The sequence below is a fragment of the Hydra viridissima genome, unplaced genomic scaffold (genome assembly GCF_058129835.1).
Source record: "Hydra viridissima isolate aposymbiotic clone 2 unplaced genomic scaffold, HvirCarnegie_v1 scaffold_4, whole genome shotgun sequence".
In the NCBI taxonomy this organism is placed as follows: Eukaryota; Metazoa; Cnidaria; class Hydrozoa; order Anthoathecata; family Hydridae; genus Hydra; species Hydra viridissima.
Window position 1 is genome coordinate 16,535,649 of NW_028324303.1, and position 18,455 is coordinate 16,554,103.

General features: G+C 35.3%; 2 protein-coding genes across 2 annotated transcripts in view; one reads left to right on the forward strand and one right to left on the reverse strand.

Moving 5' to 3' along the window:
- Positions 1–18,455, forward strand: part of LOC145182681 (E3 ubiquitin-protein ligase HECTD1-like) — a 232,973-nt gene that overhangs the window by 68,630 nt on the left and 145,888 nt on the right. The window lies entirely within an intron of this gene.
- Positions 10,522–17,022, reverse strand: LOC149890147 (uncharacterized). The gene is made up of 3 exons (XM_090085232.1): positions 16,917–17,022; positions 16,387–16,470; positions 10,522–11,234 (listed from the first exon to the last, which is right to left on the reverse strand). The coding sequence occupies exons 1-3, from the start codon at positions 17,020–17,022 to the stop codon at positions 10,522–10,524; spliced, it is 903 nt and encodes a 300-aa protein (XP_089941358.1).

Below are 18,455 nucleotides of genomic sequence, written 5' to 3' on the forward strand. Positions count from 1 at the left end.
GGTTTCATCAGGACCTTTAACAATGTAACAGAAGGAGCTTGGAGTGTGCTTTTGGTATTGTTTGGTGTAAGACTTTTTATCGTCGTGCTCGTCATCTGCATTAACGGGTTTGATGAAACTTTCAAAGTCGGCATATAACACAAACGGAACTCTCATCGATCTGTTGTTGTTTTGGAACTGAATGGTTGTACGTTTTTTAGGAAGTTCGATTCGAACTGAGCTGTGCATATAACAGTAAGGTTGATGCTTGGAACGAGCTTCTTTAGAGTTGTAAGATTGTAGACAGTTTCTGCAATAATATTTTTTACCATGATGCGCTGATGTGTGTGAGGAGGCAAATCGGCTGATATTTTTAATGAGACAGTAATAGCTAATGTTTTCGTTTGAAATGAGAAGCAACTCGATTTCTTTTATTCTTTTGTAATGTTCCGATATTCGTAAAGGATAAGGTTTTTGTTTTCGAATCCAAACACGTTCACACTAATTTCGTTATTGTTTTTCTCAAGCTTGTCGATTTGAGATAATTTGACAGGAAAATCATTTCCTTCCCAATGCAACTCTTCCGATTTTTCAATGAGTTCTCCGTCAATTCTTCCGTTATGTTTATTCTTTGGATTCAACGCCCAAGTAACGCACCATTTGAAGCATTCATTGTCAGTTTTGTTTTCCATATTGACAATTGCCTTTTTATTTTTCAAGTCACTGGGCAGCTCGATGTATGACAAAGCGCTGAGGGGATTGTTATTGGTCATGTTAATGTCCATTCTTAAAATGGCGGACACTTTCCAATTTGATCCCTCCTTAATGTAATTAGTCATGTTTTCCTGGATTCTTTCTTTTGATCTGCCATAAAATTCTCTTAAATTTGTAGCCTTCAGCACAATTCCATATTTGCAAGGAAAGGATTTTACACGTTAAAACAAGGTTTGTTTTTGTATTTCTGTTTCCTCCCATTATTTCTATTGCTGGCTCTTTTTCCAAGTCTAAAAAGGCGGGAGCGTCTTGATAATTTCTTTCAGGGGTATAAGAAAATTGCTTGGTGATATAATTCAGCGCATGATTGGACAGTGTAAAATGAATGAGAGGTTTGTAAACTGCTGCTCGCGCAATCAATTTGAGAGCCATCGATTTGAGAGAGTCTACTTTTTTTTGAACTTCGTTTCCCTCACGGCTTAGTCCTATTTTCACCGACTCTGGAACGTATGGATCAATAGACGCAAACACGCGGTTAAAACTGTTGACAACCACATTTCTAACAGTCGACGTCATCCTTGAAAACAAGCTAGGAGCAAGCACAGGCATTGAATCGGCACCAGGCTTGTCGAGGATATGTTTCGGAGCATGAACAGGCCTTAAAGCAGCAGGTGCAACAACGACAGGATTGTTAAAATTTATTAAGTTTCTAGGAGCAGGCATCGGTCTTTGAGCAATAGGACGAGGAGCAGGCACCGGCTTCACAACAGCAGTTCTTGGAGCAGGAACCGGTCTTTCAGCAAGAACCAACCTCGTATTTTTTATTGCTTCAACGAGCTCAGCCTTTTTCATATTGTAATAATATTTTATCACCAGGTCTTTGGCGTCTTTTCTCAAATCTTTTATCGTTTTCTTTTCCATTTTATATAAAGAAAAAAATTTTTTTTTAGAAAGAATTGAAAATTTACATTGATTTTTCATATTTTTTACTTTTCAGAACTTTGATTTTATAACCACGGCTTACTTTTCCAATGTTATTTTCAAAGTATAGCCATGTACGTCCTGTCTCTTTTCCTGCATTGCAAGTTGATTTGTATTCAGTAACTTCACCCGTTTTTATGTTTGTCATCTTTACAATCAAAGGATTAGTTCTGATTTTTTTTAACCTTTCATATTTTGGTTCTATTTCCTGCTTAGACTTTATTTGTTTTTCATGTATTGTTGGTCTTCCACAGGTCTTTTCTCCTTCACATACTCCATTAATTCGCTTTTGTCGATCAGATCGTTTTTAATCGCAAGCATCAACAACGTAATTAAATTATCCGCTGTTTTTGAAACATCGTTTTCTTTTAACAACATTTTTAACTACCTTCTCGTGTAAATCATCTTTTTTAATGAAACTTTCGATGGTACGATTGAATGCAGTTCTTATTAACGTTAGAAGCAGTCCATTTTCATGCTCAGGAATCTCGTCAATTTCTGGATCCATCTTTTTCATTTATTCTGAAATTTATATCAATTTCAAAAGTTTCAAAATTTCAAAAGTTTCAGACTCATTTATTCTGATTTATAAATTCCAAACAATGTTTCAGCCCTTAATCTCCATCTTCTTTCCTCGTCGTCTTCTTCCGACTCGTTTTCAGGCTGCTCTTCTTCCCCGTCGTCTTCCGATCCAAAAACGTCATTTAAATCGAGTACATACGAATTTCCATCAGAACAAAGTGTATAAAAAGTGCTAGATTCATCAATCACTTTCCAATTGTCAGATACATCGCCCACATACCAATTTCCATGAACATCAATCACATGGCGATTTCCGGATTCATCAATCAAATACTCACAGTTCCATTGATTAATTTAAACTTTGTACCAATTTATATGAGCATCAGTCACATACCGATTGCTAGATTCATCAAAATGAACCACATACCGGTCGTTCGATTCATCAAGTTCAACCACATGCCCATCATCAAGTTCATTAAAAATAACCAAATAACGCTCATTTTACATCTTTTTAATTTGTGTTGAAAATTTTTTTTCTCAAGTTAAACTTTTTTATTTCAGCACAATTTTCAAATTTACAAAATTTCAGACTTCGTCATTTTTACACAATTTTCTGATTGACAATTTCGAATTTTTTATAGACAATGTCGAGCGCGTTAATAGCATGGCCATTTTCAGTTTTCCAGAAATTCTTTTACTTTCCTCGAAATCGCAGTCCATACGAAGCGCGTACTTGTCGATCACCCACATCTTTTCTCTCTTGTTCAAATTTTTCCATTTTTTGTTGTGCTCTTTGATTTCTTTTTCCATTTACGAAAATTCGTCCTCGCCAACTCCCCACAAAAGTGCATAAAGCTTTATTTTTTCCTTCTCGCTATAACTTTTCGGAATTTTAAAGTTTCCTTTTTTAGTAACGTAAACAGAGTTGTGCCAATTTCCAAACGCAAGAAGCTCCAAATGCTTTTTCTTGGTCTTATCAGTCTCTTTCCTGCTGCACTCCAGAAAAAACGGATAAAAGTCATTCATTTTTTTTTAATTCTGATCTTTTTTAGGTCGTCTCACAGGTCTTTTCTCTTTTACGTCTTCTATCAATTCGCTTTTGTCCATCAGATTGTTTTTAACCGCAAGCATCAGCAGCGACATTTTGCTTTTCGACGCTTTGGAAATATCGTTTTCTCTCAACAGCTTTTTCAAATCCTTTTTCGTATACCTCAATTTTTAATGAGCAATTATAAATTCCAAAAAACGAACGTTCGCATTAAAGGTGACCTTGATTTGGACGTCCAGCACTGCCGATTTTAACCTCTCACCCTGCTTGCTCACATCAAAAACAAAAAGCGCGCAAATGTATCTGTAATTTAAGCCGGTCATACTGGGCTGAGCCACAATGTCGTCGATTCCATAAAGCCTATTGTCAAACTTGCACGCATCTCATCTGTAAGCCCTTGAGAACTTGTTGTTTTTAAAATCCAAGTCGTAATCAACAGCAGGATACTTCTCGCTGTTTAAAATGACGTACATGTTTTTCAAGCCGCAGTGGTCAAAGACGGAAGGGTTTCGGTCTTGGCTGCCGTCCCTATTGGTCTGGAATTTAACAATAACGTACCTCGGTCTTTCGCTAGCAGATCTGGCGCTCAGCCTCCAACTAAATGTACTAGCTACAGGCACAGAAATGGTGTCGCACTGTCTGGACTTGAACGATAAAGGCACATTCACTTTTGATTCGATGATTTTGTAAAGGTTGTTGCTCTCCTAAGAGAGAGGGAGTGACAGGAGGCATATACAAGGCCAATTTGGTCAGGTCTACTTTTCCTGCGCCCGTTGCATTGGCTTTAAATATCGCATCAGTGTGGCTCTTTCTCACAAGAGTGATCGTGTGCTTAAATCCGTAAAGCATTTTATCGTAATCGTCACAAAATCCAAAAATGTGCTTCAACGGAATCTAGAACGAAAATGTTCCATTATGAGCAGGTTGCTTAATGATGTAAGCATATCTGTTTATAAATCCAGTGTTGTTGGCAAGATCTGCATCCACTGTTGTGTTTTGCTGCCACAGCTGATTCATGGCCTCGGATATTTGGAATTTCACCGGATATTTAAGATAGCCAAACATGGTGGTGGATTGACCAGGACTGTATAGGGTTTCCACTTCTTGATTCGACAATTGGTAAGAAATCTGACTAAACACATGCATCATCCCGTTGTTTGCAAAAGTAACCACATCCGTATCCGCGTAAGCCGTTCCGTCCGCTTTTGTCAGTCTTCCTTCGACAAAAAGGTATGCCTCAGAGGGAAGCGTGAACAAGTCCAGCTGCTCAATGTTAGTTCTTATTTCTCCAGTGTTATTTAAATTGGTACTGACCGGTTCATATTCTTGAAATCTGAATCTCTCGATTCCTTTGTCGACCAATGTTTCTTTTGTAAAATTTAAAACTTCGGAATTTCCCATTTTTTATATAAAAAAGAAAAAAAATTTTGCGTCCCTATAGCGCAAGCTTCATGTCTTTTCCCTTTTTGACGAGGTCTTGTATTCTGACGGCTTTTTTCAAAGAGCCACCAAGCATGGAATATTCATCGACGAAGCCTGACGTTGCTGGCGCTGAGACGATTCCTGAAATAATTTCTTTTATAAGTAAGAACCTTCTGCTCTTTCGGATTTTGAGTTCCGGTCTTGGCATACAATTTCTCAATGATCTTTTTTCCTTTATCAATGGCCACGTCTTTAGCGGTGGCTATGGCTGAAGAAGCAAGCTCTTCTCCTGCAGATTTTGTAGCCATAATCGCTTCTCTTTCCAGCTCGCTTTTTACGATTTTATTAGCCGAAGCTGCTCTCGATGCGCTCGACGCGACCGCTCTTCTCATGAAGTTTTAAAACGTATCAAATATTCCACTTCCCCCAATGACGTGTTTCTTTACACATCTGTTTATGTAAACAATCATTTCTTATAAGCGAAAAAAAAAAATATTTTGCGTCAATTTACTTTTGAATCGATTTGAAAAGGCCTTTTGTCCCCTCATACTTATCTCCACCAACAATCATATCGTTTCCATCCACAGTCATCTCCATTTTTCCAATGACCATTTTACCATCCACTTTTTCATTTCGAAATATCTTTTTTTTCGTCGATCGGAAGCCTCTTTGCTGTACGCGCTCAAGTATTGAAAGGAAATATCGCTCATATTGCTCAAGTCAAATTCCTGTGATATATCGGACTAATCCTGTGATATATCGGTCTAATTCCTGTGATATATCTGACTCTATAGCGGACTTTGATTTGAATTCCCATTAACTGATCAATTAATGGGATTTCAAATCAAAGTCCACCGTTCCCACTGTAGTTCCTCTTGAATGCGTATCCACATAATTTTTCTTGGCTAAACCTGAGGCTAATGTAGGCTCTGCCAAATTGTTCAATTTGTGTGACGTCATATTAATGTCTGAATAAAAGATATTGGCATAAGCCACTTTAGTGTCGACATAGCTTTTTATTGCAGCGTCTTTTAAACTGGTTGGATCAGAGACGTTGAGCAATTTGTGAGAATTTAAATCCAAGTCTCCAGTAATGGCGCTCGATCCGTCTGTTTTAAGACGCATGCTCAAGCTGACGTCGACGTAATTTTTTGTAGTGGCGTCATGAAGATTCGTCGGTTCATTCAAATTAATCGCTTTGTGGAAATTTAAATCCAAGTCCGCAGCTATCGTGCCATCTCCACCTGACGAATGGCGTGTCCACGTAATTTTTCGTGGCGGCGTTGTGAGAAGTGGTTGGTTCTGCCAGGTTGCTTATTTTTTGAGAATTAAAATCAATGTCTGCAGTGATGGTGCTATTTCCATCTGTTCTGACATACAGCTTACTTGATGAAGTGGTTGAATAAGGGTTATATAAATACTGCCCCAATTCTGTCCAACCAAATTTGTCTTTCATTTTTTTTATATGCGTCAGATTTTATTATTTTTGGATCTTCAAATCCGCCAGCGAATTCCTGGAAAATTCTTTTTAAAACAGGGTATTGACGACGCTTTGAAAGTCGTTTCCTTCATCCAATATTTTCAAAACGTAAAGGCACAAGTGACCACAATAAGAAGTGTCACCAAACTGTACCCTTTCGTTATAGTAAAAGACGGGACTTTCCAAATACTTTACGAGCTCGACAAGAGGAGGCTGAGCATAAGAATCAAAACTGTATTTTTTATCGTTCTCTTTGTACCAACATACCCAATGAAAACCGTTTGTGCTTGAATCCCCTGTATTAACAATTCCACATTCTTTTTTCCTTGACTTTTTTTGTAATTCGTCTCTGACAAAAACACCTCTAAAGTTTTTTATTTTGAGCTTTTTTACCGATTTCAGCAATTAAAATTCGTGAGAGCTTCATTGGGCAAAACAATTCCTTCGACATTGATTATTTTTTAATTCGCGTAAAAATTTAAAAATCCTCGTCAGATTCCACTTCTCCCAAAGCCAAATCGTCACCCATGATGTTTTGAAAAGAAGAGTTTTAAGAATTACTACTTCTGTAAGTTTGACCTAAATGGACTCGATCTGAGCGCCAATAAAAACACCTTCAATTCTCAAAGAGGCAATGACGTAGCACTTTTTACGAATGTACTCCAAAGGATTTGTTCTTACAAGCATTTTATTCTCTTAGATGCACTTTTGCCTTCTTCTTGTAAAACAAAGAAGCCACTTCCACATTTTTTTCATTCTTCTTTGTAAACAACTTTCCGAAAAATCCAGGAGCTCTAGATCCTTTGTGCTTAAAAATGGACAAGTCCTCCGTGATCATTTTTTTCTTTCTTCCTCCCTTTTTCAACAAAGGAGTCATTTTAACGACTTGCTCACGAAGAAATTTCGACATTTTTTCAGTCACCTCGATGAATTTTCTTTCTTCTTCGCTTATTTCTTCGTTAAAACCAAGAAAGGACATGGAATACCGAAAACAAAGGGGAGTTCTCAAAACCACAGGACCTTTTCCCTACGAATATTCATAATGCAACGGAATCTTTTGATACTGAATTGGATTTGTCGCCGAATAAATTTCCCTCACCGATAATTTAGTCTCGTCAAAACTTTCAACGGTAATAAAAATCATCTTTTTATATAGGAAATAAAATCTTTTAGATCACATTTTTTCTCGCATAACCCCTCACATAGTTTATCCATTTTAAATTCTTCATATCTTTTATTCTGCTTTTATTTTGTTTTTTTTTCTGCGAGCAAACTCAAACAGGTTCTTTTTCAAAATGCCGCTTTTTACAAAATTTATTTTGCCGTACTTTATCTTCAATTTAAAAGTGTCATCCTCACGAACGATGGTAAAGTCCAAATCGTTTACAAAGCTGTAAATTTTATAATGGTACGTTTCACTCTCGGGCGTTTTTTTAAAAACTTTTTCGTAATCCTCGGTTTTAAGGTATTCTTTAATAAAAGGATCAGTTAAAACCATCATTTTTTCCTTTTTTATATAAAAAAGAAACTATTTAATTCTTTTTACCGCGGACTCCAAAACCAAATTTAGCTTTGGCTTTGATCACTGGAGCAATCAATTTTCTCTCACTAATTTCTTTTGGCGTGGGGTTGGTTATAGAATTCATTTCTTCAAGCATCATTTGATCTGCCACATTCCTGTTTTGTCTGTCGTTGAAATATTAGTAAGCCTAATCGTGGTGATACGCTGCATTGTCCACTCTGTCCACGGGCTTGCTCCACTCCTGATACATGTCAGTAGAAGTCAGTCTCTTATCCAAATTAGTGCCAAGCGCTGCAAAGTTCATGCCCGGAATATGCATTGCTCCCGGAAATTTTGCCCACGGAAGCTTGATTTTGCTAGACATTTTATAAAGCGATTCCACCAAATCTCCCACTTTTGTTGCAGGAACAAGCTTGCATTTTGTCGTACCACATGCGTTGCAAGTCCCACTCAGCATATTTCTATTGTTTTTGGAGACTTCGTTCCTCAAGTAAATCGTCTCTGTTTCTTTTTTGCATTTAACGCAGTACATTTTACATATATAAAAAATTTTTTAAATAAAAATGGAAGTCATTGATTTGTCATGGAATATCGGTAAATGCAAAAGAAACAACAACAAGCTTTTGCCGAGAAGTATAAGAGGAATCATCGTCGGAAAGTCCGACTGAGGAAAAAAAACGTCGCTAAATTTGCTGTTAAGACCGGGGTGGCTCGATTAACACCACTTGCAGGTGTTTGGGAAATCCCTTTTCGATCCTGAATACAAAATACTGAAAAGCTCCTTCTAAAAAAAATTACCGAAAAAAATTATCCTCGGATTGTTCAGCATTCAAAACAAAATGGAAGAAATGGACGCAAATCCTGAATGTCATTGAAGAAATTTCTAAAAATTGGGACGGAAAAACAGACATGGAATGCCTACTTTTTGAAACAGCTGACGACGTGCCTGAACCTGAAGAACTTGATTTAAACAAAAACAAGTTAATGATCTTTGACGATCTGCAATTAACCAAACAAAACAAGTGCGAAAAATACTACATCCAAGGAAGGCATTCTAACGTAGACTGCTTTTACCTCACTTAAAACTATTTCATGCTCCCCAGACAAACCAACAGAGAAAATGCCAATTTTATTTGCCTCTTTCCGCAGGATTCAAAAAACGTCGACCACATTTACAGAGACCATGTTTCAAGCGATATGGAAAAAGAAGAATTTAAAATGTTCTGCAAACACTGCTGGTCTCAGCCTCACGGATTTGCTGTCATTGATTTGTCCTCCAAAAAAGATCAGGGAAGATACTGAAGCGGATTCGACGATTTTTATTTTCCAAACGTATAAAAAATGTCTGGATTTTAATATCAGGCTGTAAAATCGAAAAAAGAAACTCCGACGGTAGAAAACAGCGTCATCAGAACCTGTTTGACGTGCCTATCGAGTTTGGTTTTGACAAAAAGAAGAAATGGCCTTAGTGGGACTAGAGACGTATCACAGCTACACTAACATTAACTCTAAAAATAACGTCTTCAGGTATAGCCCCAATGCTGGCTCAAACAGTTACACCATTTAAATTGAAGAAGGAGCTTACGAAATAAATGATATCAACGATTACCTGCAAAAAGAAATGCAAAAGCAACTCGGAACTTTGTACAGATCAGACGGAGTAGTTATTGGAACAAGCGATACTACTTCAAGGTCTACTTTAACCTTTGGAAAACCTGGAGCGACTACAAAATATTGGGTAGATTTTAACGTCAATAACAGTTTAGCAACACTTCTTGGATTTGACAAAAAAGAATGCACCTACGTCGAGAAAAAAGAAGATCCGGCCAATCCTGATAAAGTAACAAATGTTATCGACTACTACGAGTCTGAAAATATTGTAAGAATTGAAGGTATGGGAGTCATTAGAGTGACCAACGACATTATCAGCTCGTCTTATTCAGACGGAAAAACTACAAACGTCATTTACTCATTTTATGCAGAAGCTCCTCGAGGATACAAAATCAGCGAAAAGCCTTTCCACTTAATCTACTTGCCCATCGTGGTAAACAAAATTTCAAGAATGGAAACGCAAATTGTTGATCAATATGGACATTTAATCGATATTAGAGGCGAAGATATCATCGTCAGATTTCACATCAGAGAACGAATATCCTCCGTGCTGCAAGACCTTTTCACAAGCAGTGCTGTCAATCGCTAATAAATATTTTTCTTTTGTAAAAAATGACAAATTATCTAAAGATTAAATTAAACATTTCTTAGGGCCAAGCTGATAAAATTAAAAAAGCTATTTAAGATAAAAAAGTCGTCAGTATAACACTCTTTCATGAAGATTTGGACGGAAATGACGTCCTGGCAGTGACACAGTCTCAACTATACAGAATTAAAAAAGCGTACAGCGACGGTAAAGGCATCACACTTAAACTAAGCCAAACTCAGATCGAATACAACGTAAAAGTTGAAGGAGGATTTATCGGTGCATTGCTTCCCTTATTAGGAATGATCGGAAGCACTCTTGCCACAAGAGTCGTTCCAGCTCTTGCTACCGGTCTGCTTGCAGGTGTAGGCTCTTCTGCCGGTTCTGCCATGGTTGATAAAGTTGCTGGACGACGCGTTGTCTATTTAAAGAAAAATGGCACCGGAATGAAACTATCCGCAGCCGGATCTGGCTTGTACTTAAGATCTTGGTCTAAAAATGTTCATGGAGATGGAGTCTTCTTAAAAAACGGAAAAGGATACGAATCTGTCGGCTCTGGTTTGCTTCTCGGACCCAATTCACCCCTTTCAAGCATCCCCTTTTTAGTTGGAATTCTCTAATTTTTAAAAACTTTTTATTTGATAAGAATAAAAAAATCATAGAAAATACACTTTTACCGTTCCATTTTTACCAGTGGATGAAATCATCAGCGGCTTGCCCTTCTTCACAAACACGTCAATCACGCTCGAAAATGAAACCATCTTTGAAATTCGATAGAGCTGCTCTAACTGATGCACGCAATAAACTTTCCTATGGTCTGACACATTTTCGTTCCCGAATTTAAAACTTTCTGAAAAAATACCCTGAGTCTCCATTGAAAATGTCAACAGCCCTTTTTCCCAGGTCACGCTAAATTCAGATATAGGCTTATTGATCTTGCACATGTCGCTGAATTTTGAAACTGGAATGGATATTTTAGACTCTGAACCATAAGAATAATAATCAAGAAAAAACACTTTTTGAACGCTCTCCGTCACCATCTTAATACTATACTCAAAATTTTCTGAAGATTTTACATCAATTATCAAACTGCCTAAATTAACTATCGAAAGCGTCACCGTGCTATCATTTTTCATCGTTTTAAACGCCTTGCCAATATAACTCTCAATGCCAATATACAACGGCTCCTCAAAGTTAAACACATACTCCTCAAACTGATCAGCAAAAAGATCCACTTCAAACATCAAATTAATGGTTGTTTTTGCCTTCATAAGAATGCCCTCTTTACTAATGTTCAAACTCACCATCTTCATATTTTGAAACAAAAGATCAAACAACGCTTTCAATTCACCTGCATGCTTCGTTCTCGCTAAAAGCATTTTTTTAAAACAAATTAATTCTTTTTTAATTCAATTTACACATTTTCACCGCAATAAAAAATTATATCAGATCCAAAAAGTCAGCACCCTTATATATGGAAAAGTATCAATGGGCCAGGACTCTGATTTCCCTACTACTGGTGTCTTCACGTAGCTCCTCCCGCTGTACACGGTAGAGTCAAGGTATAATGAATTGCAGCAACTTTGGTGCGAGCCAAATTCTTTTTTCGCAATCTTTTCGAACAGCTTTATGATTTTTATTAAGGATGGGTGCAGCCTCACTCGTCAGGTAGACGGTCTCTGATAATATTTGGTGTCGGATTATGACCATCACCATAGACATTTCGACTTTAAGGATGATTGAAATTTTCCGCCCCTCCTCCACAACCTCCTTTTCAAACAATTCACTGATGCGTGGGGTCATGCCAATGAGGACCTGAGCGCTCAGACTATGAATTATGACTTGGTGGTATTGTGGCTATATAAGTCTTGATTAGGTTGGTACTCTTGTAAACATCGAACCCCCGCAACCCTTCAGCTGTCTCTCCGTGTGGCTCTTCGATTACCTCAACCACTATCAATCATAACTCTCTGAAGTACTTGATCCAATCTTCATCGCAAAGCGTCTGAGCTTAAGACTCAGGACTCTGATCAGTGGTAGCATCAGCATCAGTCTTTAAGACCAGATTGAGCTTTGATATTAGAGCTGGTTTTGGTGGTAGTTGTGGCTAAGTTGCAGGTTTAGGTGGTAGTGATAGCTTAAATTATGCATTCGATGATGGTTGTTGTTTGGTTTCTCGATCTTGTGGTAGGAGAAACTTAGCAAGCCTCTGAAAATCATCGACAGTTATTTCTTTTTCTCGGAGCAAGCCTAGAGGATCCTGCTTAGTGATGACTTCCATATCAGATACTTGTTATCCTAATTTAAATATAGCCTCTAAATGGAAAAATACATATAACGCGCTCTGAGTCTTGATCACCGATCGTTAACCCTGTAGCAAACCGCGCCGGGCGCTTTAGGACCCAGAGCGTTGACCTAATTATAAAGCAGAAAATTTTCCAAGCCACAGGTCTCAGCCCCTAACTGCTGGGTTTACCTCTTAAGACTTCATTAATTACTTCAGAGGTCTCCAAAGCCTATCTCAGAGGGCTACCTCAGAGGACTTAAGGAAAGAACGGAAGATTTAACAAGCTGCAGGCTCTAAGCTTAGCAGGGGCTAGCTTAAATACTTTACTACTGATTTAAAACTCCCACTTTACATCTAATGCTGCCAAATAGAGAAATGCTTTATCTGCTGCAACTACTACTTTTACTTATGGTATAAATCGCATAAGTTTTCAGATCGAGCTTAACTATTATATTTGCTCAATCTTCAAGTTAGCAACATGTATTCTATAACTTTTCAGAGAGTGACATAATACTAAAAGATAAATTTATTTAATACTTTAATGTGATTGTTCACAATTATTTCATAAGTATGTGTAAAATATACTGTTATCTTTATTCTAAATTTAACCAATTACAAAAGTGAATTTAGGGTTCAAAATAATGAAGTTAATGGTGTTCTAAATCAGATTTATATACTGGCCAGTTTCTCAGACATTTCTGTTGAGAAGCTTCCGGAGGTTTTTCTTGTAAATTAATCGTGCATTACATTTGCTAATAGAATTAAAATTTATCAAATGGTTTCTTCTTATAAGTGATAAATTTGGTTGTAAAATAAAGCAAAATAAAAGTAGCAGTATAAAGCTATTTGAATATGAAGGATTGCATAGAAAGAGTTAACTACACTTAAATTTTTAGATCTCTACCTACATCCCTACGGAGCTAGGGATGTAGGTAGAGATCTAAAAATTTTGATTTTAAGAGAAGATTTTGATGTTTTATTTAACTGTTCCGAAGGAAAGCTAAGTTTAACAAAAGATCATAGCATAAAAAATGACTATGAAACGTAATTCCCTGGTATTGCAGATAATGACGCGATGAAGGTTCTAGATTTAACAAACTAAACAACGTTAAGTTCCTGCAGCCTTAAATTTCATACCATAAGGGATTACAAATAAAAACAGGAAACACAGAAAGAGAACCAAAATAAAATCTGTATCAGTATGCTTTACATTAGCCGTCAGGGGTTTTGTTCCTAAAAGCTGTAAACTGTTTCTCCTATATTCTCGTTTATAAATTTTTTTCTGCTCTGTTTACTGTTAGATCAACTATAAATATAATAGAACTAATAAACCAAAATAATATTCTCTGTAAAAACCAGTAACCCTGCAGAAGTTTTTATAAAGGATTATTTCTCATATAATTGTCGGTAATGTGATCGACAATTATACGAGAAATAATCCTTTGGTATTTTTCAAGTATGATTTATGGTATTTGCTTCAGAATGTAATCTATATTTGAATAGCGGCGAACACATCTGCATTTTTCGCAGTTATTTTAGGTTACATAGAAAATTCTGAAAGGGAAATAGATAAATGATATAAAGCACCATACTTTTGCACATCTCTTTATGATATCAAAGCTTATTTAAAGTTTCTTAAATTTTAATTTGAATAATGAAAACTCAACCGTTTACTTCAAAATTTACTGATCAGTTTTTTATCAATACACGTTTCAGGCCACAAGCTTCTTTTTAAGAAATAAAAATCCAGAATTATTTAATACAAGATTTTTTTTCAATGAATAACACTGCAGTGCAAAGTTTACGTTTAGCAGTAACAGTTTTAAACAGATTTAAAACTACTAATTGAGATACAATTTGTAATTTCAAGCAGTTTCAAGATCTTAAATTAGTAATAAACAAATAGGATTGATATTAAGTATTAATGATTAATTTTTTTCTTAATGATAGGAAAAAAATAAAATAATTTATTAAGAAAGCAGGTATAAAGATATAAAGCTTCATCTAAAATTTAAAATTAAGGCGAAACCAGTAGAAAAAACTCTGTAAGTTCTTAAAAGTTTAATCAGAGAATAATTAATATATTCAATGGATCAAACTTTAAATGATGCAGAAAAAAATCCACATGTTATTAGGAGAATGGAGACTTGTTTCTTTGAGAAAACAAGGAAATCAGTCGCAGACATAGGAAGGAAAATTAAACAAGCGGTTAAGTAATGAAAATGCGCTAGAATCAATAATCCTAAAGTTTTAAAGGATGATCTACTAAGCATTGTTCTTATAACACTGGCTTAAGTATATCAAAATCTCTCGGAATATTTTAAAATTATTGACTAATTTTACAGCACTTGTTTTTTATAAACTGTAATCGTCATATGAAAACTGTAATCCTATTCGATTGCAGAAAAAAACATTTTATGGCGATGTGGATTTTGAGAAGCGATTGGTTAAATCGTAAGAAGTTACCTTCGATTGCCAAAAGTGAAAATGATGTTACAGAAGGGGATACATCCTGAAAACGTTTTATGATGTACATGAAAAAGATCTTTCTTTAACCAGATTTATGCAATGCTGACAAGCTTAGAAATAAAGTGATAGGACCTAGAATATTATTTTAGGAACAAAAATTAACAATCAGATTTTTATTATGCCCTCTAAAACTATTTCCCTACTAACACAAACACCTATCTGCTATGCTACTTTAAATGAAGATTTTTTGAATTATGTTTATGAACTTATTGAGACTGCTCTTTTTAAAAGCTACCAAATAAGAGAAGGTTCAAACGATACCCTTCTGATTAAAATCATTTTTAACAAGTTCTGTTACATTTGCCTTTTCACTAGATTATAATTTTTTTTTAAAAGCGATTTTTTATTATTAAGTAGGGTTGTTAAAAACTTCACAAGACTAAAGTACCTGAGACTAAGTAACTATCATTATTAAATCATTAGTTTTTTAAACTACCATTTTTAAGTATCATTTTTTAGCATCGAAATCAGCAATGAGTAACTATTTTATATTATTGTTTTAATATTATAAATTTTTAACCATCATTTTTCACCATCATTTTCAACCATCATTTTTAACCATCATTTTTAACCATCATTTTTAACCATCACTTTAACCATCATTTTTAACCATCACTTTAACCATCATTTTTAACCATCACTTTAACCATCATTTTTAACCATCATTTTTAACCATCATTTTTAACCATCATTTTTAACCATCATTTTTAACCATCATTTTTAACCATCATTTTTAACCATCATTTTTAACCATCATTTTTAACCATCATTTTTAACCATTATTTTAAACTATCATTTTTAATCGTCATTTTAACTATCGAACTCAGCAATCAGTAACTTTTATATTATTGCTATTTAGGATTTTCCACTATCATTTTTGCATATTTTTACATATATGCTCAAAACTCATCAATGAGTAACTATTTTAGATTATTACTCACTAACGCTTGATCTAATAAGCGAAATTTAATATGTGAAGAGATAAATATATAGATGTAAACTTTGCTTTTTGACATTGTTATGAAAATTTTTTTTACTTATAAAAAATGCGGACAAGATACGAGAAGTATAAGAGAATGGAACAGTAAAAGAATTGCGGACAAGAATTAAAGACTTAAAATGTTTGTAGAGATATTTCAACAACAATAGTATCAAGTATAAATCAAATTATGAAACAAATACAATTGAAGAAATAACTGAAAGATCATTTGTTACTCAACTTAAAGTTTTAGGCTATTGTAATTGGTGAGAGTGGTATTGTAATTGGTGAGAAAAAAAAAGAACAAGGAGTTATAGAGTGGAGATGTTGTAGTTTCACTAAATAAGTGTTGCAGAATAATTTAAAACTGTTTAAAAAAACTCTTAATTTTTTATATCATTTAATACAACTAATATAACATTGAATACTCTAAATCCATGACGCAAAGTGTTGCGTTTCGCGCCATTATGCAAAAGCACTAAACTATAATGGAGTCACAATCAACCAAATATCTAGCACAAAATGCCTAATTTAGTGTTTCTATTGTGTCTGACGTAATAACGAATCCTTTGTAAAGTGCAAATAGTTGAATATTTCCATCTAATGGTGCAATACCTGTTGGACTTAAATCACGAAATGTTGATTAAGTATTACCAGTAGATGAACTTGAAGCAAAACTTCGTAATTGTTTTCAATTGCACCATACAATGCTAACCAGAGTTCAACCAGTATATATCCATTTGCTTAGAGTTCCAGCATCTGCTTTAGTCTTGTTTTCAACTACAGGTGCATCATTATATTCATCCCACCCTACATTATTTTGAACAAACAAACAATAATCAATTAACTCTAAATATGTAAACTTTATCATCTACACCGACTAATAAAAGGAAAAATTTTTTGTGCACGAAGTTCTTTGAATTTTAAGTAGTATCTCATGATTTTTATCTGTGGACAAAGTAGGTTGGTTTGGGCTTTTGGATTGCGTAGCATTCAAACCTCTAAGAGTTCTATTAATTAAGCTAGAGATTTTTCTAGTAGTAGTACCTTAAGTTAATTCTGTACATAAACATCATCCAAGTCATATAGATATTCAGCAATTATTTGATATATAAAAGTTATACATTAAAAACTGATACATTAAAATCTTCATCACAACTTCATCAACATTTTGGTTGTTACATCATTAGCATTGATTGGAATTCCTAAAAATGCTATTCTATTGATATTCATAACTAAAGGATCAGTCATTGTACCACCAATCGTTTTTAAAAACAATGAAGTATTATGACCATAATTATTAGTGACAGCGTCTTGTGAACTACTAGGATTTAATACACTTGCTACTTTATGACCACTCATGTTTTACTCTCAAGTCATAGTGTCACCATAATTTATAATGCAGAATTTTCTACGAATGATAGTGATATCTTCACTTGAATTTATTTTGGAGATACCACGTCCAAATTTTTCTGTAGTGCTTTTCGTTTGTAAAAGAAAAAATATTACTCATAAATCTATTTCTATGAGTAAATTTACAATTCTTTCTCCTGGAGTACCAAGAAACTTATTGTACCACCAACATTAAAATAGTATTACTAGCGAAAGTGGTAAGACATTTTATAAGTGACATGCAGGGGTGGATATGGCCATTTTAGTGCCTATGGCACATACCCACATGGATGCCCCTTTCTGCCCGGGGCCCCTGATCCTTCACCTACCGTAATCACTAGCATGTTCAATATTTTGCAAAGGAAACAGTTATAAGCAAATATGTTTGTAGTTTGTACTACTGTCAAGCGCTATCGCAATGTCTGATGCTAAAAATGGATCAAACTGACTGACCATCTCAATTACTCTAAAAAATTTTGATTTTTTTAAAGAATGAAACTTTTCTTGCCCCTTTAAAATCTAGACCGTTCCCAGCTGTAGTGCAAATAACCGCTACTGCTCGCCTCAAAACATGTTTCCAGTAACTATACTCCTTATTTATTTGCTCTCCCAGCATTTTTAGGTATATTAGTATTTATCAGTAGCGCTTTGTTCGTGATTATCAACATATCTAATTGCAAAATGATGCTTACGCAGTCTACTACAGCTTGGGATAAGAAGACAAGAAACATGCGAGTAAAATTAAGGATGTCTTGTTGCAAGTATTTTCTTCGGATCATCTGAGCCTGTAGTATGCTGTAATTGTGGAAGGTTAAACCACATCGCAAAAAAGGCAGTGAAGACGAATGGGTGAAAACCTTGCAATTATTGACTTGCACAAAGCATATCTCATGCTGTTTACGGATGCGATACTCTGGCAGTATCAAATAGTGATGATTAAGAGCAAACAGCATTGTTTGACACAACTTGGCTTTTGTCTTAATGAGGCACCAATGATCATGAAATCCGTAGTGAGAGCTATTTTTGAACAAGATCACAAAGTGAGAAAGATATTTTTGTTAATGAGAATGTAGTTAACATAGAATACGTTAAAAAAACATTTTTAAAAATATGGTTTGAAAAGTAAGGATGGCGAAAGGATCGATGATATTGTGGCACAAAGGCTCGGATTGGCCGTGAAGAAGATTGGCAAAAACCAAATACGGTTGAGAGGCAATTAGCTGAAGGAAATCCGCGGAAATTATCCAGGAGGGCGATTTTCTCCATTTGCGGGCAGTTCAGGTTGCCGGTGTGTGATTGGTTGCGAATTGTCTGCGGCATTATTAAACGGAAGGTTGTTTCTCTTAAAGTGGGTGGAATAATGAGGTTCATGATATGGGGGTAAGGCGTGTGCTGGAAGAAGT